Consider the following 25,899-nt stretch of genomic DNA (forward strand, 5'->3'; position numbering starts at 1 on the left):
TATTATTTCATTGGCAAAGAAAACGAGGGCCAAAACAAAGGCATTTATTATATCAGATATTTGCAGAGTTTTATGTAAAAAAACGGCAATTGGACACTTGAGCCATTGTGTTGCGTAGACACAAACGTATACAATTTGTGATCGCTTTAACGCTATCATGCTGAATAGTTATTACAAATCAATGAGGCCAGTGGAAAGTCAACGTCTACTTTGTTGATGTAACTCTGTAATTTCCTGTTAATGACATTTATTTGGAAATACATTTTATTGCTTAATAATGTAAAACAAACATTGTCTTACTTATCCCATAAAAAATGTCGCCTTCAGTTTAATGTATTTATGAACATTGCAGCACCATATTTAAAAAATAAAACATTTTGTTTCTTAATTTAACGAGAAGGATAAAAAATTATTTGAATTATTCTGACTAATGAATTATTGAATGTAATTCTCAGAATATGTAAGGTGATTAAACCCCTCATGAAGCCATGGTTAAACTGATAAAGTACAAAGTGAATATTTAATTCGAAATGTTCTTCTCCAGATTGATGGTTCATCCTTAGTGCGGGTGATACTGAGAATATTATTGATTATAAAGCCCTCTGCTCTTTCATGATTGATGGGATAGCAGGCAATCCTGTGGATCAAAGAGTTTCTTTCTGAATTCGGTGCAAATACTTAATTTCGACAAGATACTCATAAAGAACATCAGAGATAATCGGCATGGATAATAACACTAAAGTTGTGAACTGTAGTCCAAATAAAATAAATTATTCAAATTATCAAGCCCCATCCCCAAGTAACCAGGTACATAAAAAGAATTTTGACTATACGATATTTGGTGTATAAACCCGGTGATCCACTGTATATAAATATATCTTTCTTAAGGCTATAAATGAAAAAAAAATCATTGAAGGCAGGCATTACATAAATACTTAATGCATCAATGCATATTAACAATAAATTTTCACATTCACTTCTATAAGTTTCTATCGCCTGGTACCCTTAGGTTATTTTTTTTCATTTCTATTTTGAGATGATGATATATTTATAAAGCTGGTCAGCTACTTTTATTATGGGTATACCGTGTTATATAATGTTTATGAAATGAAAGGGATACCATCATTCAATGGATCTATTCTATGTAGTCAATATATATAAAAGCGAAAATGTATGTATGTATGTATGTTTGTGTGTCTGCGAAAACTTTCGACAGACAGAACAAAATTCACAAATTTTGTCTCATAAAAAATATCGAAAAATTGGACAAAACGTTAATTTTTTTCTATCTGAAATCAACACTTTTCTACGAGGGGTTCAGCAAAAACCGTCCTCTCATGACGAGATCAGTTCTACGTATACGTCAAACGACGTCATGACCTGATTTAGTTTAAATATTTGAAGAACTGAAACAATTTCATGTGTGTCGTGTTAGTTCAGTTGGTTAGAGCGTTGGGTCATTATCTAAACTTCTTGCGTTCGAATCGTGGTGTGAGATTTTTTTTTCGATTTTTTAAATTTTAATATTGAAGCAGTGTTATTTAAGTCATTTTTCACGTAACGTTCGTTTTTCTGTTTTTTTACTTCGCTTATTCTTAGGTTTTCATTAACACCCCGAACCCTGATCGACCCCCCCCAAAAAAAACACCCAGGTACCCACCGATTTTTTTAAATTTTAATATCGAAACAAGTGTTTTTTTGGGGGGGGGGTAATTTTTCAGATTTTTAAAAGCAGTTTTAACGTTCGTTTTTCTGTTTTCTTTTTTGTTTTTTCGATTTTTACATTTAACATCGTTCGTTTGCCTTACGTTAGTTTTTTTTGTTTTGTTTTTTCGATGTTTCGATTACCCAACCCCCACCGCCCCCTTAAGTTTTAACGTTCGTTTTTCTGTTTTCTTTTTTTTACTTCGTTTATTCTTAGGTTTTCATTAACACCCCCACCCCCGCTCGACCATAAATCTCCAAATCTGCAACGCCGGGTACCCCACGCTAATCTTATATAAATCGAAGTATCATCTGGATTATAAAATTATGTCAGAGAATAAAAGCAGTTCCTCTATATCAAACACATTATCTAACTACAGTGGTATGAACGTTGCGATAACTCGCTTGTATACTAACAATGTTCTCTGTAATCAACTGCAAGGTTTTAAGAGTCTGTAATGTAAGCTATATTTAGTATAATTTAGCTTCAGACAAACGCGATTTAAGTGTTTTCTAAAGATAGATAATTGCAATTTTAAGAACAATAGATATTAAATGTCAGCTAATATTCTGCTCATTTCATTTTACTTTGACTAGTTAAAAGATGTTGAATAGGTATTTAGGCCAACTCCCTGCTGTGAGACTTTAAATATATCAGTTTAATTGAGATATTTTATGCTTAAAACTTTAATTGTAAATACATTTCTTGTATAGAAACCATCTATAATATAAATATCACATGTCTGTTTGTATGTATGTATGTCTGCCTAAATCTTTCGACAGAGGCGACGGATTTTCACGAGATTGGTATCGTTTGGAAGCTCGACTCTTTGAACGACGAATATCGAAGAATCAGCCCCAAACATTAATTCTTTCACCCTCAACTGTCACTTTTCTAAACAGAGGGCTCGTTGAATAGTAATTACGAATAATTAATATACGTGGAAAATCCGTGTGCTTTCTTGGGGTAACTCTATAATTTACTTTTAATAGCATTGATTTGGAAATAAATTTTATTGCTTAATAATATTAAACAAACATTGTCTTACTTATCCCATAAAAAAATGTCGTCTTCAGTTTAATGTATTTATGAACATTGAGCACCATATTAAAAAAACATGTTTCTTAATTTCACGAGAAGGATAAAATTATTATGATTATTCTGACTAATGAATTCTTGATTGTTATTCTCAGAATATGTAAGGTGATTAAACCTCCGCATGAAGCCGTGATTAAACTGATAAAGTACCAAGTGAATATTTAATTCGAAATGTTCTTCTGCGGATTGCTGGTTCAATACTCAGTGCGGGTGATACTGAGAATACAATTGATTATAATGTCCTCTACCGTATAATGGTTAAGACAGAATTCCATGCAAATACTAGATTCCGACAAGATACGCATAAAGAATGTAAAACAAGCTTCGTATTCAATGACCTCATTTTTTGCTATTCAATTCTTTTACACATTACATGAGTTTTACAATCAAATTGTTATAGCATTCGTGCCGTTGATCTGAGCTTCTGTACCAAAATTTTGAAGAGCATTAATAAGATGCTTCTGATTTTCCGTTTCAACTTCTAAGAGGGGCGTGCTATAAGTAATATCGTTGACCCACTTTCAGTTGTCTTATCTTGCTGCAATTTTGCATGTGCAATGATTTATATCTCTAAGGGTTATGCGGCAAATTACAACTCAGAACTAATTGTGGTTTCTGTTTTATGGGTGTTTGAACTGAGTCAGGCGTGAAATGGAGCCTGTTGAATGTCGAGCAGTGATCCGGTTTTTGTATTTGAAAAGACGCACACCACCGGAAACTTTTGATGAAATGAAAGAAACTTATGGTGATAATGCCCCATCATATAACCTTGTAAAATGTTGGCATCGTGAATTCAAACATGGCCGAAAGTCTGTAAAAACAGCCCCCAGACCTGATCGCACCCCTTTTGCCATTGATGAGGCATCTGTCTGCCAAGTTGAGGCTGCCATTTTGGAAGATCAGCGCATTGCTATTCACCAAATAGCCCAATATGTCAATATTAGTACAGGGTCTGTGGAAACTATCATTCAAGACTATTCGCATATGCATAAGGTGTCTGTCAGATGGATTCCCAGGTTGCTCACACCATTCCAGAAGCGAGAACGCGTCGAGTGCTCGAGGATGAATTTGGAGATGTGCCAATAAGATGGGTCAATGTTTTTCAAAAGACTGATTACACAGTAAGAAACCTGAGTCCATCACTATTAAACAGAGGCCAAAGTCCAGTCAATGCAGTGGAAGCATTTGGACTCACCACCTCCAAAGAAGGCAAGGGTGCAGCCCTCCGCTGGCAAGGTCATGCTCACAGTCTTCTGGGACCAGGACAGAGTAGTGGTGACAAATTTCCTGGCAAAGAGTACCACAATTAAAGGAGCCTTATATGCTTCACTTTTGAGGAAATTAAGGAAGCTATCAAAATCAAGAGGCGGGGCAAGATCAGCAAAGGTACCCTCATCCTGCAGGACAACACTTCGGTCCACAACTCGCATGTCGCCAGATCAGAAGCGCGGGCGTGTGGTTATGAAATCCTGCCAAATTCTACCTACTCTCCTGACCTTGCACCCTCTGACTTTCACCGCTTCCCAGCCATGAAGTTCTTTTTTAAAGAAAGCGTTTCCCAGATGATGCAGTCTTGATTTCTGAAGTCACGTCGTGGTTGGAGGACCAAGCTAGGATTTTCTACAAAAACGGTCTCCAGAGCTGCATCAAACGATGGGAAAAATGCATAACTCTGGGCGGTTCCTATGTAGAGAACGACTAATAACTGTGCCAAGTTTCGTTGCTCTACTGCTATGGGAAGTGGGTCAGAGGCATTACTTATAACGTTTTGCACTTGAGTAAATAGTAGATTGCAACTTAATGAAGCTAAATCTAAAATTCCCTCATTTCATCACCAACCTGTATTGTTATTTTGCCCCAACTGAAATACCTGACTCTCCTTGATCAAACATCTCCCTTTTTCATAAGCTTCTCTGGCTGACCTTTCAATCTAGTCTAAAAATTGTAGGCTTACATCAATTTGTAGTAAATCTCGCAGAAACAACAGTTGGATAATCCTAAGCTTTAGAATATCCGACGATTGACGAAATAATCTACTTATATAAGAGCCAAATGTGGCATAAGAGAAATAGTCTTTCCTAATATGAGAATGTGCCGTTCTGAACATTTTTATTCTGTCGTAACATAGTAAAATATTGACATTTAAATAACTGTACTGGCCATTTATCTTTTTTCCCCAGAGATGTTGTTAGACTTCTTTTTTTTATCGCATCGCTCTTTTAATAGTAAGTGCTCGACTGAACTCAAATCCATGGTTCTTTCCATGAAAAACAAAAAAAAAATGTAGTCTAGCTACAACCACTGAAATATATTCTGTCTTCCGGTTTACCTAAAATTGAAACGTATAATTTCGAGGACTACCCGTCTGTAATATAATAGTGTGGGACTACTTTTCCGATGACTGTCACACTTGTTTTCACGTCCAATGTTAAAATCTTGTTGAGCCTTCTTAAAACAGTTAAAATTGCTTTGTTACAACATGTTGTTTTACCGTCCACCACTATTTATACTAGAGTGGACTTGGGGTCTTGATAAGAAGTGATTAATTAGTGCATAAAATGCGTCGGGACGATCAGCTCACAAATTTCCCGCACTCAGATCGTCCATTTTTCTGCACAGCTGATTTTGGTCTCGTCCTGAGGTGAATACCTTTTACAACACCCTTTCATTCATTCTTTCCATATAATTGCGTCGTTCGTATACAATTACATGTCTCTTGTCTCTCTCCCTCTCTCTTTCTCTCTGTCTCTCTTCGAATTAAATCAGAGCATGAAAAAAATTCACAATTACACCATGTATTTTCCCTCTCTAAGCTACTTGCACGTATTACAGTTAGTCATTCTCTAAACATAGTTGAGCTACGCCATTTAATAATGTATATTATATGAACAGACTTAAATGGTAATGGTGTTTTTATCTTACGTAAACATTTATGCATTCAATCAGATTTGAGATTCTTTTTTATTTCATATATTTTTTTTTTCTTTCTATTTCAGTTTTGACAGCCGGTGAAAAGAATTTGGATATTCTTCACGTGGATATTTCCAGAAGTCAACCAGATCCGAAGAGAACAATCCCCCCTCCTCGAAAAAAAAAACTATTTCGTAAAAACATTTTTATGGAAATCACTGTTTTGGGAGGATTCAAGTTTTAACAATTTATTACTGATGAAAAAATATAATTACATGCATTATTGGTTTTGGAATATATGAATCATAGAGAATTTAATACGAAAATATATATTTTAATACTCTGTTTACAAATCAAAGACGAACATAAAATTATTGCATCATTGCAGTTCTCTGACAATATTAACTATACAATCTAATTCCGATGATCTACACAATATTGAAAAACTTAGGTTTATTTTGATTCAAGGTAGTGGGGCCTCGTGAGTAATTCGACACGTATTCTAACAGATAACGTCTAGAAAAATCTCTACGCGTTTAAACTAAATTTAAGACCAACTCCGATTTCATAAGCTTTTCTTTTATATTTAAATATAAGTATACAACATTTCGTTTTTCAGATATTGTTATTGGACAATTTCTGAATCATGAAGAATCCCCAACTTCCAAGCATTTGCTACTTTTCCTGTACGCCTGGAACAATTCTTCGTCGGACAATGGCCCTATGCTCCTTGTCCGGCTTATTTGGGACCATCCTCTTATTGTCTGTCAGCTTCAGTTTCCACGAAGAGTTGCAGCGTAACGGCGACGTAGCATACCGATATGACGAACGGGAGCGTGGTAAGACTCAATGGGAGGCGAACAGTGCACATTCCGTGAGAAAATTCACTAGAGTCGCAATGTCTAGCAATGATTACGACGCCCGATTGCATAAAGAAATATCTCGTTCCAACGGTTCCTCTCTCGTGTTTTCCTCTTTTCAAGGTAAATCCATTTCAGAGTCGGTCAATACAAGTGCGTTGTTAAATAGCGTTGGCATTGTACCTCAGAACTTCCCGCAATATCATAGCGTATTCCTTCTTGTAACAGTGTGCAGTCATCCGGAGAGATTGGAGTATCGTCAGGCTATACGAGAAACATGGGGGTCAACACGTGGCCAGGAATTTCAGGTACTTTTCTTGGTAGGTAAACATGATGATCCATACTGGAACTCTTTGATGGAGAAAGAGAACTCCTTACACGGGGACATACTACAGGTTGATGTTATTGATAGCTATCGGAATCTCTCGTTGAAGGTAATCGGTGGTTTGTGTTGGCTCGGCGAGGCCTTACAAACAGCTGATTATATTATGAAAACAGACGATGATGTTTATATTAATGTTTGGTATTTGTTGAGGCTCCTTAAAGAGAATATAATCGATGGCCAGCAGATTCTGGGTGCCTTGTCAATAAAATCCCCAGTCAAAAGGGACCTTCGTGACCCGTGGGGTGTTAAATACAGCGAATTTGCGCCTAAGATATATCCTCCTTACGTATCGGGCGGTGCATATGTCATGTCCCGAAATGCTGTACAGAAACTCTGCATACAGAAAGGTACCCGAAAGTCTCCGTTTGTTCATCTAGAAGACGTGTATGTGACGGGAATTCTTGCACAGGCAACGGGAATCGGGCATGTTGCGCATTCGGGTTTCTCTTTTTGGACGAGCAAGAAAGCGAAGGCGACAGACATAGCTAATAATAAGCGCGTGTCAAGCGTTAATATGACACCAAACCAGATTTACAAACTACATTGGCAGGCAAACGCCTTACTCGTAAGTACAACTTCCTTATTGTCAGGCAAAACTATCGAACGCTGAACTAACTGAAACAGTGATAAAACATACACATAACCTACGAAATATGGCGCGATACGTTTGTCCAGAGTTTAGTCTGAAGAGTAAGCAAGAAATGTGAGCGAAGAGGTGTCTAGCGGCCATTAAGAGGACGCATAGGCAGAAGCCGTTCACTGGCGCGTGCGACGAGTTGGCGCTTCTTGTGTCGGATGGAAGATTTGGCGAGAAGCTGAATTGTTTTCATTGCCATTTACATACAAATGCCTTATCACTACTCATTAGACGGTGCAATGTATTAAAGCTTCTCTCAACATACACCGTTGACAAAACTGGCGGGGACCAGTTAAAAAGAAAAAGTATACATCGCTAGTATTTATTTTTGTCCTATCACTTACCGGCTTATAAAATTAGGAAATCTAAGTTCGAGAAATAAGGGACGGCATGTTACTTGAACAAGTTTGAATAAACAGAAATCGGTTGATTTATTCAGAGAACTGATCTGATATTCCGTCCCCAGTCAGATAACCGTAGATTACTTATCTATATCCTCAGATCAAATTAATGGGTTCTCTTAAAGATTATATAAACAACTTGCATTAGGATGTATATGCCTTCAATATACAAGTAGAAGTTATTTTAAGCTTCAGTGTAATTTTTGCATGATATAAGTATGAAATATAAAAATATGTTCATGACAATTAATCTATAACGGATCGTATTTATTTAATTTCACTGTAAAATCATCCGACTTAATGATGATGTCCGTTGAGTAAGAACAAGTCCGTGTAGATATTACTTGTAAATAATGTTTTCATCCTACTAAGCTTTGCTCACATACAGTGCAATGGTTTCAGTAATATACTGAAAGTATATATACTGAAACTATATATACGTATATATTTAGAGTAATGTATAATGCATAATATACACTATGTTTAGATAAAAACAAACGATATAAATAATGACAGGTGAACCGATTAAGACTTAACAGAACCTCTGTAAGTCTTAATCTATATAATCTTTTAGGAAACCAAAAGTTGAATTATAAGACAACAGAAAGAATCAACAATGCAATTTATATAAGCTTCTTTACTGTCGTCCGTAATTTCACTTTGTTTTCTTTAAATATTTTGACGATTCTGAAGTTGGTTTTAAGTCTAAATATACACCCACACACCCACTCATACACACACATATGTATATATATTTATATATATATATGTGTGTGTGTGTGTGTGTGCCGTAGAAGAAAGAAACATTTCCTCAGTTATTATAAACAAAAGCATATGATATAATATTCTGCCGTATACAATCCGAAAATCAAATAGAAATATAAAACTTGACTCTCATGCGATATTTACAATATCAGTTTTATGTGTTTTAAGAAATATAAAACTACCGCTGACAAAAGACAAATCTTTTTGCCACAGATTAATAGAAACACATGATTTCTAACGATCGCAATGACATTTTTATTTCATATCTGCTATATATTTATTTGCAGAATATATGAAAAAAATACTAGATATTAAAACCGAAAATTAAAAAAAAATGTAACGAATATTTTTCTAAAAACAATCAAAAGTAGGAAAAAAGGCACACGATCCAATTCCGGATCTTCATACTCTGTAGATAAAAAGAAATAATTTAAAAAAATGCTCGACTTAAAGACTGTAAAAAGAGATATTTTTCTAAATTGTATTAAGCCTGAGATTTTTTTTTCTATTACAAAAATGCTTTTATGGTAATTGATTTTGTCAAATGGTGAACAGTATATCATCGATTGATTTCTGTCGATTAATCGAAGTATTGCAATACATATTTATTGATTTGATCAATATTCTTTGTTATTTTTAATCAAATAAAATGAAAAGAAATTGAAATGGTGCATGTATATATTTTGCTTTCAGATAAAGCTACATGTCCTGGCCAGTTGCATAATGTTGTTGCCGTCATTGGTACAAAAACCCGGACAAAGGAAATATATGAACACAACGAGGGGAAACGTGTAAAATGTACAATGCTGATTAAGATGGTATACGCAATTCACACAAAACCGCCGTAAATGTACATTTATTACGCGACGAAACAACTTATATATTTACCAATACATTTATTCAGGCAAACATCATTGCTACATATGTGCATACATATTATAATTGCGATTTCTGACGAAACATGGTAACTCCAGGCAGAGAATTGCCTGAGGATGTTGTTTTGTGAAAAATAATGCAAATATACGAAAAGCAATAATTTTGTATCTTTACAAGAATTTGTTTTAATACTGATTTATTCGTTACTGAACAAGTTTTTAGCATTGCGCTCATTAAATTAACATTTAAGAAAATTACGGCAATAGTCATACTTTCTCTATCTGATATATATATATATATATATATATATATATATATATAAGTTGAAGGTATTTAAGACTGATAACTAATTTATTAAGAGTTCTCAATAAATTAACAGCAAAAATATTTTATAATATAAACAAATTTCCATGGTCGCGACACTGGAAATGCTAATATTTCGGAAAAATTGTCGGCTGATGTCCTTATCAGGCGACTTTAACCACTGCTTTCCACAGAAGAAACCAGTCCTAAACCGACCATATTTCCAAAACATTCGCATGTCCAGTGTGCAAATTAGTTCACATTTATAATATATAAGATTCTCTTTAAAAATGAAATGTTTCTTATTATATTGATAAAATTATTGCATAAAGTATACACTATTAATGTTTACTATTTTATATATTTTTGGTTTTGAGTAGATGCATCATTTGCTCTTTAATGTAAATATCAAATAAAAGACAAAAAGCTTAACAGAAATTCGAATATGTAATCTCAAATTATAGTGTTGCGGGACAGGAGTTTGAATGTTTTGTATAAAAAACGTTTTGTTTATAATTTTTTGTAAGATCGTTTCCAAAACATTAAACGATAGTTCATTGTTTATTAAATAATCAAATTCATTTCATGCTTATAACTGAAAAAGTGACATTTCCTCTGATTATTACTAAATAAGTAAATGTAAAATAACAATTTAAGCTTATTAAGCGTAACGAAATAAAAATTACATTTTCATTAGTTAATACACTAATATATTATATATGACCTAATAATAATGTACAAAAATTACAGGTCCTGGATATGACCTTAAACCATATCCGATAGTGAGGCTCCAGCTTCCGGGTTTTGGGGAGTGTACATCCGCCTCTTAATTTCCATTACTCCCAGGTCCACTCAGACCCGGAGTGGTAGTACCTGTTAGTCTCCCAAGTATGGGTTCAATAGAAATCGATATAAAAAATATATTCTATTAAAATTATTTTCTTAAAAATCACTGGATTCGGCATTAAATAACATGAAAAGAGTTTATATGTCTTAAAACAAAACAACCATCAAAGATTACATGTAATAATCTTTTTTCCCAACGTCAATATAATGTTATCCATATTAGTTCTGAGATAATGTTCCAAACTAAGATTTTATTATGATTATTTAAATTAATTCTCTCTCATTATATATATATATATATATATATAATGTAAACTAGTGCAGTCCAATGCATAGATATGAATACGTTTGTGTTGAAGTATACATGCAAATGCTACTACGCTTACATATATTGAAATATAGATGTATGTCAAAAGCGAATATTATAAATTATACTTCACCGAGTAAATGTGCTAAAGAGAAATCTATTTTCTAAATCAAAGTTTTCATATTGTTGCTTTATGCCAATGTTTCCGCGTATAATAATTTAAGGGTTTGTTTAGTTCACAACGCGAATGATTAAATAACTCACATTTGCGACTAAAACAGTATTTGCTGAGTGGAGTTACCACCAATAGAAACTTAAGCATAAAATATATATATATCGCATTGTTGGATATAATATCTATATTAAAACATAAATTGTTTTGATCTAAATGTTTGAGTTTTATTTATTTTTCTGTTGTCTGATTTGTATTTTTTTTTTTTTTTTTGGAGGGGGTTACATATACAAAGGTGACTAAAATTACTATATTTAATATTCATACAGCTTTGCCAGTGACTTACACTGTTCTGTAAAAAAAAAAAATCTATTTTCAGTGAGGGCAACACTTAAATACAATTGGGAATTACTGATAACGTCTACTAATTCATGGCTGACCTAAGGAGAACATGCTGCCTTCGTGGATTATATTATGTGTTCCATTCGAAATCACCGCGGAATTTAAAAAAAAAATATTGACGCTTTTAAGGACAGGTGTCCTGTTAACATTCCAGCCGTGGTGTTAAGGATATTACGAAAGTTACTTTCGTATATAATGATACAGACTTTGTTTACAGAAATGCGTTCTACGATATTTGATTTTTTTTCAGTCTGCCCAACATGAAAAAGGTGATGTTATTCTCGGTTTAATATATATAAAGTTTTCAATCTCCTCAGTAAATGCAATAAGCATTTCGTACTGCAAGATAACTGGTAACGTGTTCAATGTAATATTGCAGCGAAACAGTGAATTTCATAATGACGGATGATATGCTCGTTTTATCTCTAAGGATATTTGCTCTAGATATAAATGTCTCGTGACAGAAATGTTAACTTTAAACGTGCAAGAATAATAGACAATGTATTATCAACGGCAAATCAATGAAATGAGTTGTAAACGGTTAGTACTTTTAAGTATTAGGTATCAACGCCGGGGTTTCATATATAATAGTTTGAATCATTGCATACCATCTATTTATATATTTTGTTACTTCAGAGGTAGAACACATCATAATATCGTATGAATTAGAATATTCTATTGGTGGCTTTGATTTCGCGTATATTTGTCTAATCAAAACTCTTTCTAGAAAAACTATCAGATACCCACACGAGAAACCACGTAAGGTTGCAATGTGTAGTTAGACAGGGTGAACTTAGTAGACCGAGGTTGTCAGCCCCTGACGTTAAACATTTGACCTACGTAAATAATTAGAGATAGTAACTGATATCACAGCAGTTTTAGTGGCATTAAAGTACATAGTAATTTCTATTCTCTTTTTTTTATACTGAATTAATAATAGTAACCACAATTATTGTCAAAGTTCGAACCTTTTCTTTTTTGTCTCGGGTTGAAATGGACAAACGCCATCATTGACTCCAATCGTTCTGTTAAGGCTCCAAGACAGATATACACTCTATATCTAAAACCGAAGACTTATATTAAAAATCACATTCGCTATAAAACTTCCGCGTAGGTGCATGTGCTGCAAACGTTGCTTTGAATTATTAATGACATTTTTTCGCATTATTCCATGACGGACATTTTTAATGAATCGCCAGATCAAGTTGAGGAGTCTCTTGCTGTATTCCATTACAAAGTCCATTTATATATGATGGCCGGTACAGTTTGCTGCCTTTTGCTGGATCAATAATAAATGCGTATATGTAGCAAGCTATATTTGAATACAACTCGTGGAATATAACGTTTCTCGTAACGATTACGAGAGCCTGCTTGACTGGAAGTGATTTTAAACGCAATATCAGCGTAACATGCTAGAAATGAATAAAAACGGCTTTACAACAGTTCAACCAGATCACCTTTGTAGTTTCTTCGAAGTGTACCGCACAGATAAACTGACAAACTATGAGAAATATACATTTATAATAGAATACGTTTGACATTTTACGATGGTACCCGTTTTGGATCACTTTTATGGACCTCTACGAGGATTAAATATGAGATATTAGGCATCTAAAACACAAGTCTAGAATATTTACTTTTACCTATTTCGATGAAAATATATTAAGTGACTGACGTTTGAAAATATTAAAAATTCAAGAATTAAGCTTTACAGGTTTTAATAAATTATAATTTATGCAACTTTTCTTAATTAGTTTGCGAAAAAGAGAACGAAACAAAGACACAAAGATTTCAGTATAAAAAAGTAATATATTGTTCGTCTTTTATCAGAGTATAATTTATTTATTTATTTTTTTTTTTTGGTAAAGAAACTACTTTCATACGAATATGGTTTTTAGTCGCGTGCAAGCGACGACTCTATAAGTCACTCCGTCGGTCGGTCGGTCAGTCTGTCGGTGTGTCTGTAACACTTTTGTGGTTGGCCTTTTTGGTTGAGATCAAAGGTCTGTTGTTAATAGATGCTCTTCTTACCTTTTTGAGCTGTTCTTGGCCTTTTGCAAAGATCAAAGTGTAGTATCTATCCGGCAGATACAGCAAGCAAAGACATATGTGGGGGCAGCCCCACATATAAGACCTTGGTCAATGTAGGGGCAACCCTTCATACTAATTGTCACCATCCAGCTCCCCTACTCCCCGGGGAGTTGGTCCCCATTCCCCCTTCACTCCTCACATTAAAGACCGGCCTTGTGCCTTATTTGCCCGGTGGGGGAGCAAATAAATACAGCTTTTTTTGGCCTTTTGGCCAACATCAAAGTCTAGTACCTGCTCTTACTACATGCTGTTCTTATTGTGATATAAAGTGGAGGATCACTTTTCTGTATTAATTTCATGTAAAGTGATCACCTACTTTACAACCAGTCAGTCTCAAAGCCATTCAAGTAATTCTCCAGATCATTCAAGTCTTTTTTGGAGGATTCCAGTTATTTTTTAAGCATTCACGTTATTCTTAAGTTCATTCACTTCATCCTTAAGTTCATTTAAGTCATTCTAAGTTATTTATTTTTATTTTTTTTAGTCATTTCAGCCCATTTTTCGGTGATTTAAGTTTATATTTAAGAATTTCATGCCAATCCTACATTCACGCATTCATTCATTACACGAGAGCACGCGACTAATGGCTATCGGCCTTGTTTAAAGAAGCTTGATTGAGTAATTTAAAAATTGGCATTGCGTCAGAATATGCACGCATGCGGATTCCCTCGTATTCACACTTTACATCCCGTTTTAGAGAGGTGTACGTAGACATTATTTCATGTAATCCGTTTTTAAAAGTCTAATGTTTATAAATGCTTTTAAGTCGAATATATAAAGGTGAAATTGTTTTCATTACAGAACCTATTATTCTTAAGAATGCATCTAAATATTAACGAGTTAAACGTGGTTTTCTATAAGCAATAAACATTTGTCAAATCTATTAATCAGGCTTTCATTTTCGAAATTTGAAACCTTTTTATTGGGTTGATGAAGAGTTTAATGATTTGATGAGACCTTAATTTAATTTTATTTTTTACATAGAGTTCACCACTTATCAAGGCCTGATGGCCACTCGGGGATAAGGGTTATTGTGTGTACAGTACTCAATGGGATAGTGTAGCAACAGTATTGGAGAATTGATAAGGTGTCATTATTTAGGCGGGGGCGGTTCATCAGGAATTTGTTTGTGTTGGACTTGAAGTCATCCAGGTTGAAGTCGAGAGGGAAACATGCAAGCGGAACAGAGTTCCACAGGCATGCAGTTCTAAGAAAGAAGTTTTGTTCGTCTACGTTTTGATTTAGGCACAGATAAGGAGTGGGGAAAACTTTTGACGGTGGTTTCAGCTAGTCGGGTGTTTTTTTTTAAATATTAGGGAGAGGGGCCAGAGAATAGAGCTCAGACGAGCACTTGCCATGGAAAAAACGATAGAACAAAGACAGGCTCACTACGTCTCTTCTGTGGGAAAGAGGTTGCAGGGAAGAGAAAAGGGCATCCCCCACCAAGCCACGAAGTCTATTTTGTACTCTGTCAAGGCAGGATAGGCTGTTTTAAGCAGCTCCTGCCCAGATGTGGCAGCAGTACTCCATTTTTGGATGTACTTGCCTCTTATATAGATAGAGAATTGCATCAGTAGTGAGATATCTTCTGAAGCGGTAGAAGGATCCCACCATTTTCCCAGCGACCTTGGCCACAAACTTGATGTATGTGTTCCATTTCAGATCAGGAGTAAAGGTCAAGCCCAGAAGCTTATCAAAACATGCGGCCTCCCCTAGATGAGAGCCATCCATTTCAATTGATGCCAGATGGGGATCAGAGCGTTTATGATGTAGAGATAGGAGCTTTGTCTTAGATGCATTAAAGGTAACCAGCCAACTCTTTCCCCACTCTACCACGCGCTCAAGATCAGAGGAGAGAGAATCAGAGAGAACATCATCATTTACGGCCTTTGATGTGTTGACATACATGGTCGTGTCATCAGCATAGATGTCAACGAAGGATTTTAGTATCTGTTTTGGGAGATCGTTAATGTAGATTAGGAAGAGAGTTGGGTCCAGTATGGACCCCTGAGGGACACCAGCATTAATACTGTGTGCCTCTGATTTCTGCCCATCAACCACTACTCTTATGAGCCTATCAGAGAGAAATGATTTAATGATTGAGAAAACATTTCCAGTTATACCGTAGCTGGAAATCTTGTGTAGTAGGCCTTTATGCCAAACCTTATCGAAGGCCTTTGATATGTCGAGAGCAATTTCCCTAGAAATGAAGCCTTTGTCGAGAGATTCGCTAATCCTATGAGATATAACCGTTAGCACATATGCTGTAGATCTAGCAGAACGGAAACAATATTGCGTGTCGCTAAGAAGGTTATTTCTGCTGAGGTGGTTGACTACTTCTCTATTTATTGTGGAGTCCAGCAACTTACTCATAACACACAGGAGACTTATTGGTCTGTACTGAGAGAGGTATAACTTATCACCTGAATTCTTAAATACAGGGCATACTGATGAGGTTTCCCAGGGTGTTGGGAAGCACTTCTCCTTAAGGCAACGCTTAAATAGTTTGGTAAGTATGGGGGCAAGTTCTGGTTGGAATTTTTTAACACTATAATTGGAATACCTTCAGGACCAGTTGCTTTACTGGAGTCAAGGTTCTTGATTAGCTTGACGACCTCACGCACAGATATTTGTATGTTGCATAACGTGTTGTCTGTTATAGGAGGGAATATGGGGAGTTGATGGCCTTCGTCGCACAGGGTAGAATTTGCCGCAAAGTTTTTGGCAAATTGTTTGGCCTTGTCGGATGCTGTCGAGATGACCTATGGTCCATTGATAATGGTTGGGATAGAACGCACGTTTCTGTTCAGAATCCTATTTGCCATTTACCAGAACTGGTGGGAACCAAGCCGCTGCTCAGCTACTTTGGATTTAACGGATTGAGCATATAGTTCTCTTGCATTTTTATTACTCTTTTACAGTGGCTGCTGGCGGTCCTGAAGCAGCTTTAGTTTCAGTGCACCTATTACGTTGGTAGCTACGGAAAAAGTGATTTCTGTGTGCGATGGCAGCAGCACATACAGGGGAGAACCATGGCTGGCTGTTAGGTTTGTGTTGGAATTTTTGGATGGTATGAATCGGTCTCTGCCTACAAATAACCATTCGATCAGGTCTGATACTATAGAGGGCACATCCTTTTTAAACATGGAATGGAGAAGTAGATCAGACATGAATGTACGGAAGCTATCCAGTCCGCCATAGAGTATCGGTGTACAGTATGGTGGCGAGGTACTTCTGTAGATTTATTATATTTCATTTTTATCTTAACTGATATGACGCAGTGGTCGGAGGATCCCAAAGGAGATGGAACATGAGCATAGCTCAGGGGAAGTTGAGAGAAAAAGGTCTAGAAGGCTTGCGTACTGACCGGTAGTATCGGGCACACGGGTGGGCTCTCGACCGATCTGAGTGAGGTCATAAGCAATGGCAAAATCATGACAGAACCTCCCCTAAACCTCAGGTTTATTTGAGTGGGTCAGCCATTCCACATTCTGGACATTGAAGTCACCACAAATGTGAATGTTAGCCGAGGGATGAGCAGATAGGATGTGGTCAATTTTCTCTGATATACTCTTAAAGACAGTAACTCAGCTGTTGTGGGGGCGATAGAGGGCAAATATAAATGCGGCGGTGTAAGCAAGTGCAACCCGGAAGCACATATAAGGTAGATTAGGGACTTCTCTGGAGATATCCCTGCCACATGGGAAGCCATCTTTAATGTAGGCACATATCCCATGCCCGTTGCAATATTGGGGGTCAGATTTAGATGTTAAGTAAGAGTATCCTTTAATTATTAAATATAGGGAGGTTGTCGGCCCTATTTCAGTTTCGCTTAGAAAGAATATGTCAGGTTTCGTCTCCTGTAATTGGGTTTCAACCTCTGGGAGGTTAGAACGTAGACCCCTGATGTTGGAGAAGGAGACCTGGTAGTAGGGATTTACGTAGGAGGATGGGGTTCTAGGTTTATTCGTGTTTTCTTTATTGCCGATGCTCTATCTGATACCGTAGGGTTTTTCAAGTAATAACTCAGGGAGCATACGGGATAATCGATGAGTCTTCAGTGTCACGGGAAATCTTTTATTTCTCCATTTTTAACAGCGTATTCTGAGCGTAACTATTATCTTTTTTTAAATGGTAAGGCATTACGAATCTGAACTGCTTTTCGGATAATATAATGCTTTAATTGTATTTAATATTTAACGTTTGATTATTCTTTACCAAGAGAGTGCATGTTATAAAGTGATAATAATGCGATTGAATTATGAAAACGTTTTCATTATAAAACTGTAAATTTTATAAAATGCATTAAATTAAAGAGAATTAACACCCGATTACAATTTATGGAAAGACTTTGTATTTTAGCATATTTGTTGTCGCGTGTTTGTCATCAATGACTTATCAGAGCTAGTACATGTGTTTTCAAGCTGATAAATTCAGATACAACGCATTATGTTTAAAAATGGTGAATTGCTAATCTACAAATTCCAATTAAGCGTTATCCTAATCAATTGACCTATAGGAGGCCTTCTACTTTATCTAAGCTAATGTGAAAAATATACGAACCGATGCTTATTCAAGTGAAAGAAATTATCTAAGGCGTAGACTTGAATAATATCCAAATCATTACGCTCCAGTAACCAATGAAGATTAATACCTTTCAACTGTTCACAGTCGATCGTGTTGTGATAAGCTAGATTATTAAGACTATATGGTTGAACTTGAAAGCAGTTATGCAAACAAGTTGCTATAAACTGATCACTCGTGTAGTAATGTACATAACCAATTGCTAAAAAGGATCTGAGGTCATAGCATTTAGGCTAAAAAAATATGTCGGTGTCATTGGTCAATATAATAATGTGAGTAGTTTTACTGTGGACCAAATGCGATTAAAAAAATCTATATTATAAGCATTCCGAGTGTGTGCGTACGTTATCACTTTACACCAATTTGAAAAGTCAGATCGTCCGATCGCCAAAGATTAAATACAAATAGCAATTGAATAATAACCAATGTCGTTGTTTTCTAAAAAAATAAATTTTACCCGTTGTAAAGTGTTCTATTCCAAAGCCAATTCATTATCATAAATAAAACAAATTGTAATGCACCCAATTGTTACAATTGACAATTAAATGGAAAAACTGTTTTATTTCTTTTAAGAATATTTAATTGAAAATTATTTTTATAATAGAAATTTTAAAACTATTAAAAGTATTCTTGTGTAGATAAAATTAAAAGTTGAAACGTTTCTTTATTAAAATGATATATAGAAAAAAAGAGAACATGTGTCAATCACACATACGATAAGTATACTCTTAGCTTGTGTGGTTTTGAGTTTGATAAATGGTAACTTTTTAGTGGAAATTGATCCAGACAAATTATCATTAGGTTCTGCTATTCACAAATTATATTTATTTTGTTACTCCCAAACAAGATAGGCAGAGAGAAAGAAAAAATGATTAGTTAATGACTGTATGCTATGTAATAGACTCAGCTTTTAACATAACTATCAATTTATACGGGTGACTCCACCCTGTTTACTATTTCTATATCACAATTAGCTGAAGTACCTATCAACATTTTTTTTTCAAATCGCCAATTTGGTGTAGGGGGCTACTATCAGGGGCAACAACTACTGGGGTACTATGTAGGGATTTGGGCAGCAAGATGTCGGTTCACGTTACACTTGAACTCCTGCATGTCAGTAAAGTTGAGGAAGCAGGGACCTGGAATGGAATTCCAAAGACTAGAGGTTCTGAGGAAGAAACTACTGGAGTAGAAAGATCTTTTACATCTAGGGATCTCTGTGTGGGGGCGGGATTTGGCTGCCTGTCAGGTTTGTCGATGGTGTCTCCGTGGTGGGCGCACGAGATTAGGCAGAGGGATGCTACATTTCGTCGATGGGACAGAGGCTGAAGCTTAGATGCTTAGATGCCAATTCCGGGCCTATCAGATATGCGACTCTCTTTTGAACCTTGTCTAGGAGCGACTAGTAGCAGATGCACCAGCCCAAATGTGACAGCAATACTCCATACATGGGCGAATGATGGCCTTATAGAGGTACAGGATACTTTCGGGTGTTAGTAGTTTTCTAGCACAGTAGAGAGAGCCTACCTTCTTCGCAGCGGCCCTGGCAATGCTTTCAATGTAATTGTTCCAACTCATGTTTCCTGTGAACGTTAAACCAAGCAGTTTGAAAGATGTACTCTCAGATAAAGAGTAACTGGCCATTGCACTTGGTGGCAGAGAGGGGCATCGGGTTTCGCAAAACATTTACTTCTTAGCTATTCAAAATGACTATTGATGAATGCAGAGTTTGTTACAACTTTACTTCACGTATGTCCTCATGGCAAAACTAATATTCTTTCTGACAAACTGCTTTGAACAGAGGCCGTTGTTCTGAGTTTGCTGGAATCTCTTGATAGCCTAGTTGTCTTCATTGACACGAAAAATGACAATAAGACCATTGATGTCTCTTTCCGTCGCAAAATGTATTGCTATCCGATTGGAACATCTTCAGACCTTTCATATTTGTTATTACTCTTCTATGTATCAAAATGTGTCATATATCGCATTAAATGTAATTAAATTTTTATCCTAAATATTAGACGTTTGCACCCTAATAGAAACTCCAATAGACAGCTCCAACTCCAATAGACACGGAACAGCTAGGCTTATAACACTGCTGAATGTGTCGCTATCTTTCCATCAAGGAAATTAGAGATCTGAAAGAAAAGTCACCTTTAAAACACAATGCAACCTTTGCAAAATAGGAATTAAAACACGAGCCTTATAGTCAATCCGCTATATCTAAAGTGGCTGAGCTAACGATAGGTTTCCATGAGTTGTGGCGAATAGCAATCATGGTCTAAACATGTAAGCCTTCCATTCCAACCATCATCAATAAAGTTATAGTGATTTCTTTAGGATATGGTAAAGACATGGCATTTGAAAAGAACTTGGTATAGCATTCAATTTATTTTTTCTGTAAAGGCCTACTACTTCTCGAATTTCCCTATGAATGGAAATACTGAGCGATATCTATATTTTTACCCATGATAATAAAAAACTTATCAAGAAACTAGATGCCAGCGAGGCAATCGATTAGCATAAAATTATTACTATAGTACTTAAAAACTGCAACTATTACTTTTTACAAAGCTGTTCAATCGCTGCTAAATAGTAAATGCTTTCCAACACCCTGGGAAATTCAGTCTACATAGGAAGTACACTGAGAATCGGTCCTCTGAATTTTTGTATATCAGATTTCTATCTCCAAAGAGTTTTAATCTGTAATAAATCATGTTAATCACATAATCAAAACAATATATCAATGGTAACCAAAACACATATGACAAAATCACAAGCTGACGTACTGATTGTTAAATCATACAAAAGTTGTGAGTTATTTACACAATTTTCGGTTCTAGAGCAATGCTGTTTGATAAGTCAAAACGCTGTTATAGGGTTGAAGGCAAAAATTTCCTTCAGAAACAGTTTCGCAATTGAATATCCGGAAATAACCATTATATCCGTTCTCTCTGATTGGCTTCTAAAAGAAATTGTTGAGGAAAAGAAAAAGTTAGAGCACATAGTATCAATCATTACGCATATCGAATATCAATTCTGGACTCAATTCTCTTTGTGAGCTTTATCAATGTTCTCACAAAATATATTTTAATATCATCGGTGACTTTGCCGCAGATGACAGTAACATGACAACACTCCAAAGATCATTAATAATTGAACTTTGCATTTTACCGTCTAACTTGGAACCCGCCGTACAATTGGGAAAATGTGATTGGTTACCTTAAATACCTGAAAACTCCAGTTTCTTTGCTTCCACCATCTACGTCAGAATCCTCCTTTTGCCCCAATCGAAGTCTGATTATCTCATCTTGAATAGTAACCTGCTTTAATAAGTTCATAAAACTAACCTTCAATTTTTAAATGGAAGAATTGCATAAAATATGTTGTGTATGTCAATGAGAAACGATGTAATAATTCTATCGTTCCAGAAAGTATCCCACTTGTACGCAATATTCTATTTATATATAACAGTGGTATTGCGCTCTAAGGTGTACTATTGTTGCCCTCTCTGGATTTGTATAAGCGCCGCACGATTAAATTGTATTATATAAAGCTAAAATAGTTTTACTCGTACCATACGTAATGTTATGAATTATAGATTGCTGTGCATTTATACAGTAGCTTTGTACATTGAAACAGTTTTTATTGCTTTTGAAATGTATCAATTTCATTTACTAATAGTAATGTGTTTATCAGAGGGAGGGAAGAATGTTTTTGTCAATTTTTATAAATTGAGCTAGAATTTACAAGATGCATTGTGAGGTGGTGAGATATGTTAGTAGATTAAAAACTAATATAGCTTAAAAGTTGGCTATGTTCCTGATATCAAGTAAAAAAAAAAAACAAGGTCGTATTTCAAAATATTCGTCTGCCAGACTACTCAATTCTGATCATACACTACGTTTACTGAAATATCGTTAATCAAGTAAATCTACATTAATGTATTAATATTATAGACACAATCCGGATAATAACTTTATTTAAATGTCTTTCAGTTCGTTTTCTAGTTTGATGCATTGGAATCACAATGGTAAATAACACATTTGTCCATTTATTTATTGCGGACTATTATCCTCATTTTTCGTTGTTTCCTCTGTCTATTCTGCTATATTCAAACAATGCTCACCTGGAACCGTAGAGATTCAACGTTTTTATCCACTACACCATGGGCCTAGGAGTGTCGATAAAGGTTTGATTTTTTGGTCGCATAACTCCACGTTTATTTATTATCTCATCTTCCATTATCGGTTCTGTACCGAATAGTATATATTATTTAATTATTGAGATGAGTATTATTTATTCATTTGTTTATTGCAGACTATTATGCTCATCTTTTAATTGTTTTTTCACGACGTTTCGGCTAACTATTCCTCCGGCATTTGCCAGGTGGTCACCGCGACGGGATAGGAAATCCGAACCTCCTAACTGCATCCTCAGTTCTATACTTGTTTTTCGTCTCACCACGTTTTGGCCAACTAAGCCTCTGACCTGCTTTGGCTAGGATTGAAACCGCTATCTTCAGACAATGCTTACCTGGAATTATAGATATTCAACCCCCGACACGCGATCAAGATTTGATTTTTGGTCTCATAAATATACGTTTATTTATTATCTGATCTTCCATTGCCCGGCCCTTTCCAAATGGTATATATTATTTAATTAATTATAATGCTTATTGAGATGAGTATTATTTATTCATTTATTTATATGGATGAATGTATTGACAACTTGGGTTCAATGAGTCATGAGAAGGAAAATAGATTCTATCAGGACCTGAATAAGGTAGAGATCAGGTATAAGGGTTGCTCTGATGCAGTCATAACGGCTGACTATTGTTAGAATTTGAAGATAGATCTTTCTAATGCTGATCATTCTAGCATTTTGAAGAAAATGAATTTAAAGCCTTGAAGATTGATTAATGTTGAAGCAACATGCAATTCACGTGTACTTTTATCAAACTCCACTATTCATATTATGCGGGATCCTGGCTGATCGTAAGGTTTTCACCAATGCAAGACGTAACGAAAAACTGCTTTCTTTCTATACAAACTAGGTTCATTTATCCGGGTCAAATCCTGCTCAGTCAGGTGTATATATAACATTCTTCACAACTTTTTCCATAAAATCACGTACACGTTTTGCGTTTTCTTTTGTTTTTCTTCTTTGTCCAGTGTGCGAATGGCAGACAGAGCACACCTTTTTTAGTTATGATGTTAGGCTATTCGTGACATTACTACTATGATCACACTTGAAACATTCGAGAGATGTTTTCTTTTTTGCCCCTTGTACTTATAAGTAGTGCTCTTACTGGGTCCTCATTAGAAATATTATCAAAAGGGGCATCACTTTCATTTATGCTGGATGCTCTCTTCGATTGACCTCTCACATGCATTCTCAAAAGGCATGCAGAACAGACCGTCGGCACACCTTGTCCCAATATCGGTTGCAGATCTTTTACATGGCGTGTCAGCAGATATATTGTGTGGACTGGTAATTCTAGTCACACGTCTTAATCCATATTTTCTGGTACATCGTCCACACTCGTTCACACGTTTTGATGTCAATCTGCTGTTGATTATGTGTCTGCGCTGATGTTCTGTTGATTCGTTGTTGATTTATTCAGTACCGATAGACCATATTGGCAGGTACTGCGGCAGAGGACAAGCCATCATTTGGTGTGATATTATACAATATACTCTTAGGGCGCTGCTATTTTACAGTTCTATTATCGATTATGCTATTCCAAGAGCGGACACGTGCACAGCGAAATGGAAATCGGATTTCTATTTATATATGAAAGTTTTAATAAAGCTAAGCCAGAAGTCAGTGTCATTATATGTCAGATTATCTGTCAGTGAGCCCGAACATAAAAGAGGATCTTCAGATAGTTAATTACACTTGTCGCATCTTCGCTAGATAATAAACCGAGCGTAGCCACAATCAACCAATGTCAAAAAATGAGCCCCGCTAAAAAGGGTAATATCCATCGGGAGTCTGTGCCATGTTTTTTTAACGTTACAAGCATCCTCTGACCACTGTATGGTGACGGATCGATCAAACAGACACTTTTTTACATTCTCTGACAAAAGTTTTCACAGAAGCTTTAGAAAACACATTCGATCTTTTTCTTTGAACCGCCCCCTTAAGTAAACACTTCATCAAATCTCCACACTAACGTAATGTACTTGCAATAACCCTTATCCCTGAGTGGCTTCCGGGCCTTGATAAGTGGTGATCACTGTGTAAAAAACCCTATACGTGTTAGGCAATACATTCTTCTTTAAATTAGTACAGTTTGATAGAGCCACATTGAGCGGCGCACGTGTATCTGAAAATATGCTTTGTAAAGGTCTAATACCGATAGATTTCATCTTCCTCGCCGCCAATCTCTCAACTTTTTACTGCATATGTTCGAGCTAGCTGTAAATGGATCAACGTGCTTGTATAAATCCCGATAGCCGAGTACTGCCCTTACTTAATTCATCTTTCGGGTAAGGAACCAAATGTCTATTATCAATACAGGTTTGTAACACCTTATTGTATTTTGTACGAGCTATTGCAGAGACGTTATACTCTGGTGCTCTATTGTATATATTATTTTATGACGGCTAGTCACCTATCCACTTCTACGACACCGTCCAGAATTTGCTGTTTTGGTTGAACTCCACCTCTACCACCTCTGTCATGAGAGGTCGAGCCTAGAAAGGATCTGTTCCAAGGTCATGTGCTCCATCTTTGATGACCCACGCAATTGTTGTCTAAACGAAGCAAGAAGTGCCAGTCAGCGGAGTTTTCCTCGATCATACGTGCCGAGTCTTTTAGGTTACCCAAGTATTCGTCCACAGTTTGTCCAGGACGCAAATGGCGATAGATAAAGAAAAGTATCGTGCGCAAAACCCAGGAGGGGGGCTTCTTTCACCTTCTATAAATTCCTTCTCTGGTTACGTGTTAGTCGGAGTATAACACACTCAATGTTTAACACTCTCACATTCCACACACAAACTCTAATAGTTCCAATCATTTAATCACTTTGGTCGCGTGAAACGCCATAAAATTCAGAAATCAGCGGAATATCAAACGCTTCCACTGCCATTTACAATTGACTATTAGGCATTGGGGAATCAGCTTGTCCTGCAAGGTTGCGACTGAGCATAAGTCTTTTACCCAAGCAAGAAGTTACAAACCTTATTTACCTCCAAATCCAGTTTTATTTTTTCGCCTAAAATTTCGCCCAGTCACATAGCCTTATCAAGTCGTCTTGCATAAAACCAAGTACTTCTTCTGTTTTCTCTTTTTCCTTTTTTCTATGTGCGAGTGCCAGAAATTTCCTAATTCAGCAGTGCAAAATACCTTAAATGAGTAGTATAAAGTTTAAAAGAAAGATATTGCGGGTTTTTTTTCATTTTGATTTTAAATGGTGCATTTTCAAATAAGTTTTCGTCATAATAATCTTCGTTTATACATCATTTTATGTAATCGTTCAAATTACACTCGTTTAAAACAATTATTATCGTCTTTTTAGAACGTTGGATACACCATAGAAAAACAGCAAAT

At 35.8% G+C, this 25,899-nt stretch overlaps 1 protein-coding gene across 4 annotated transcripts in view; it reads left to right on the top strand.

Moving 5' to 3' along the window:
• Window positions 1–9,378, top strand: part of LOC145292963 (beta-1,3-galactosyltransferase 1-like) — a 153,006-nt gene extending 143,628 nt beyond the window's left edge. For all 4 annotated transcript variants that reach the window (XM_080139185.1, XM_080139187.1, XM_080139186.1 and 1 more), the window contains one exon: window positions 5,800–9,378. In XM_080139185.1, the coding sequence (XP_079995311.1) occupies window positions 6,360–7,568 (1,209 nt within the window). In that variant the 5' untranslated portion in view covers window positions 5,800–6,359 and the 3' untranslated portion in view covers window positions 7,569–9,378. The remainder of the gene's footprint in view (window positions 1–5,799) is intronic.
• The last annotated feature ends 16,521 nt before the right edge of the window (window positions 9,379–25,899 follow it).

The sequence above is a fragment of the Euprymna scolopes genome, chromosome 14 (assembly GCF_053919585.1).
Source record: "Euprymna scolopes isolate OS-2025 chromosome 14, ASM5391958v1, whole genome shotgun sequence".
In the NCBI taxonomy this organism is placed as follows: Eukaryota; Metazoa; Mollusca; class Cephalopoda; order Sepiida; family Sepiolidae; genus Euprymna; species Euprymna scolopes.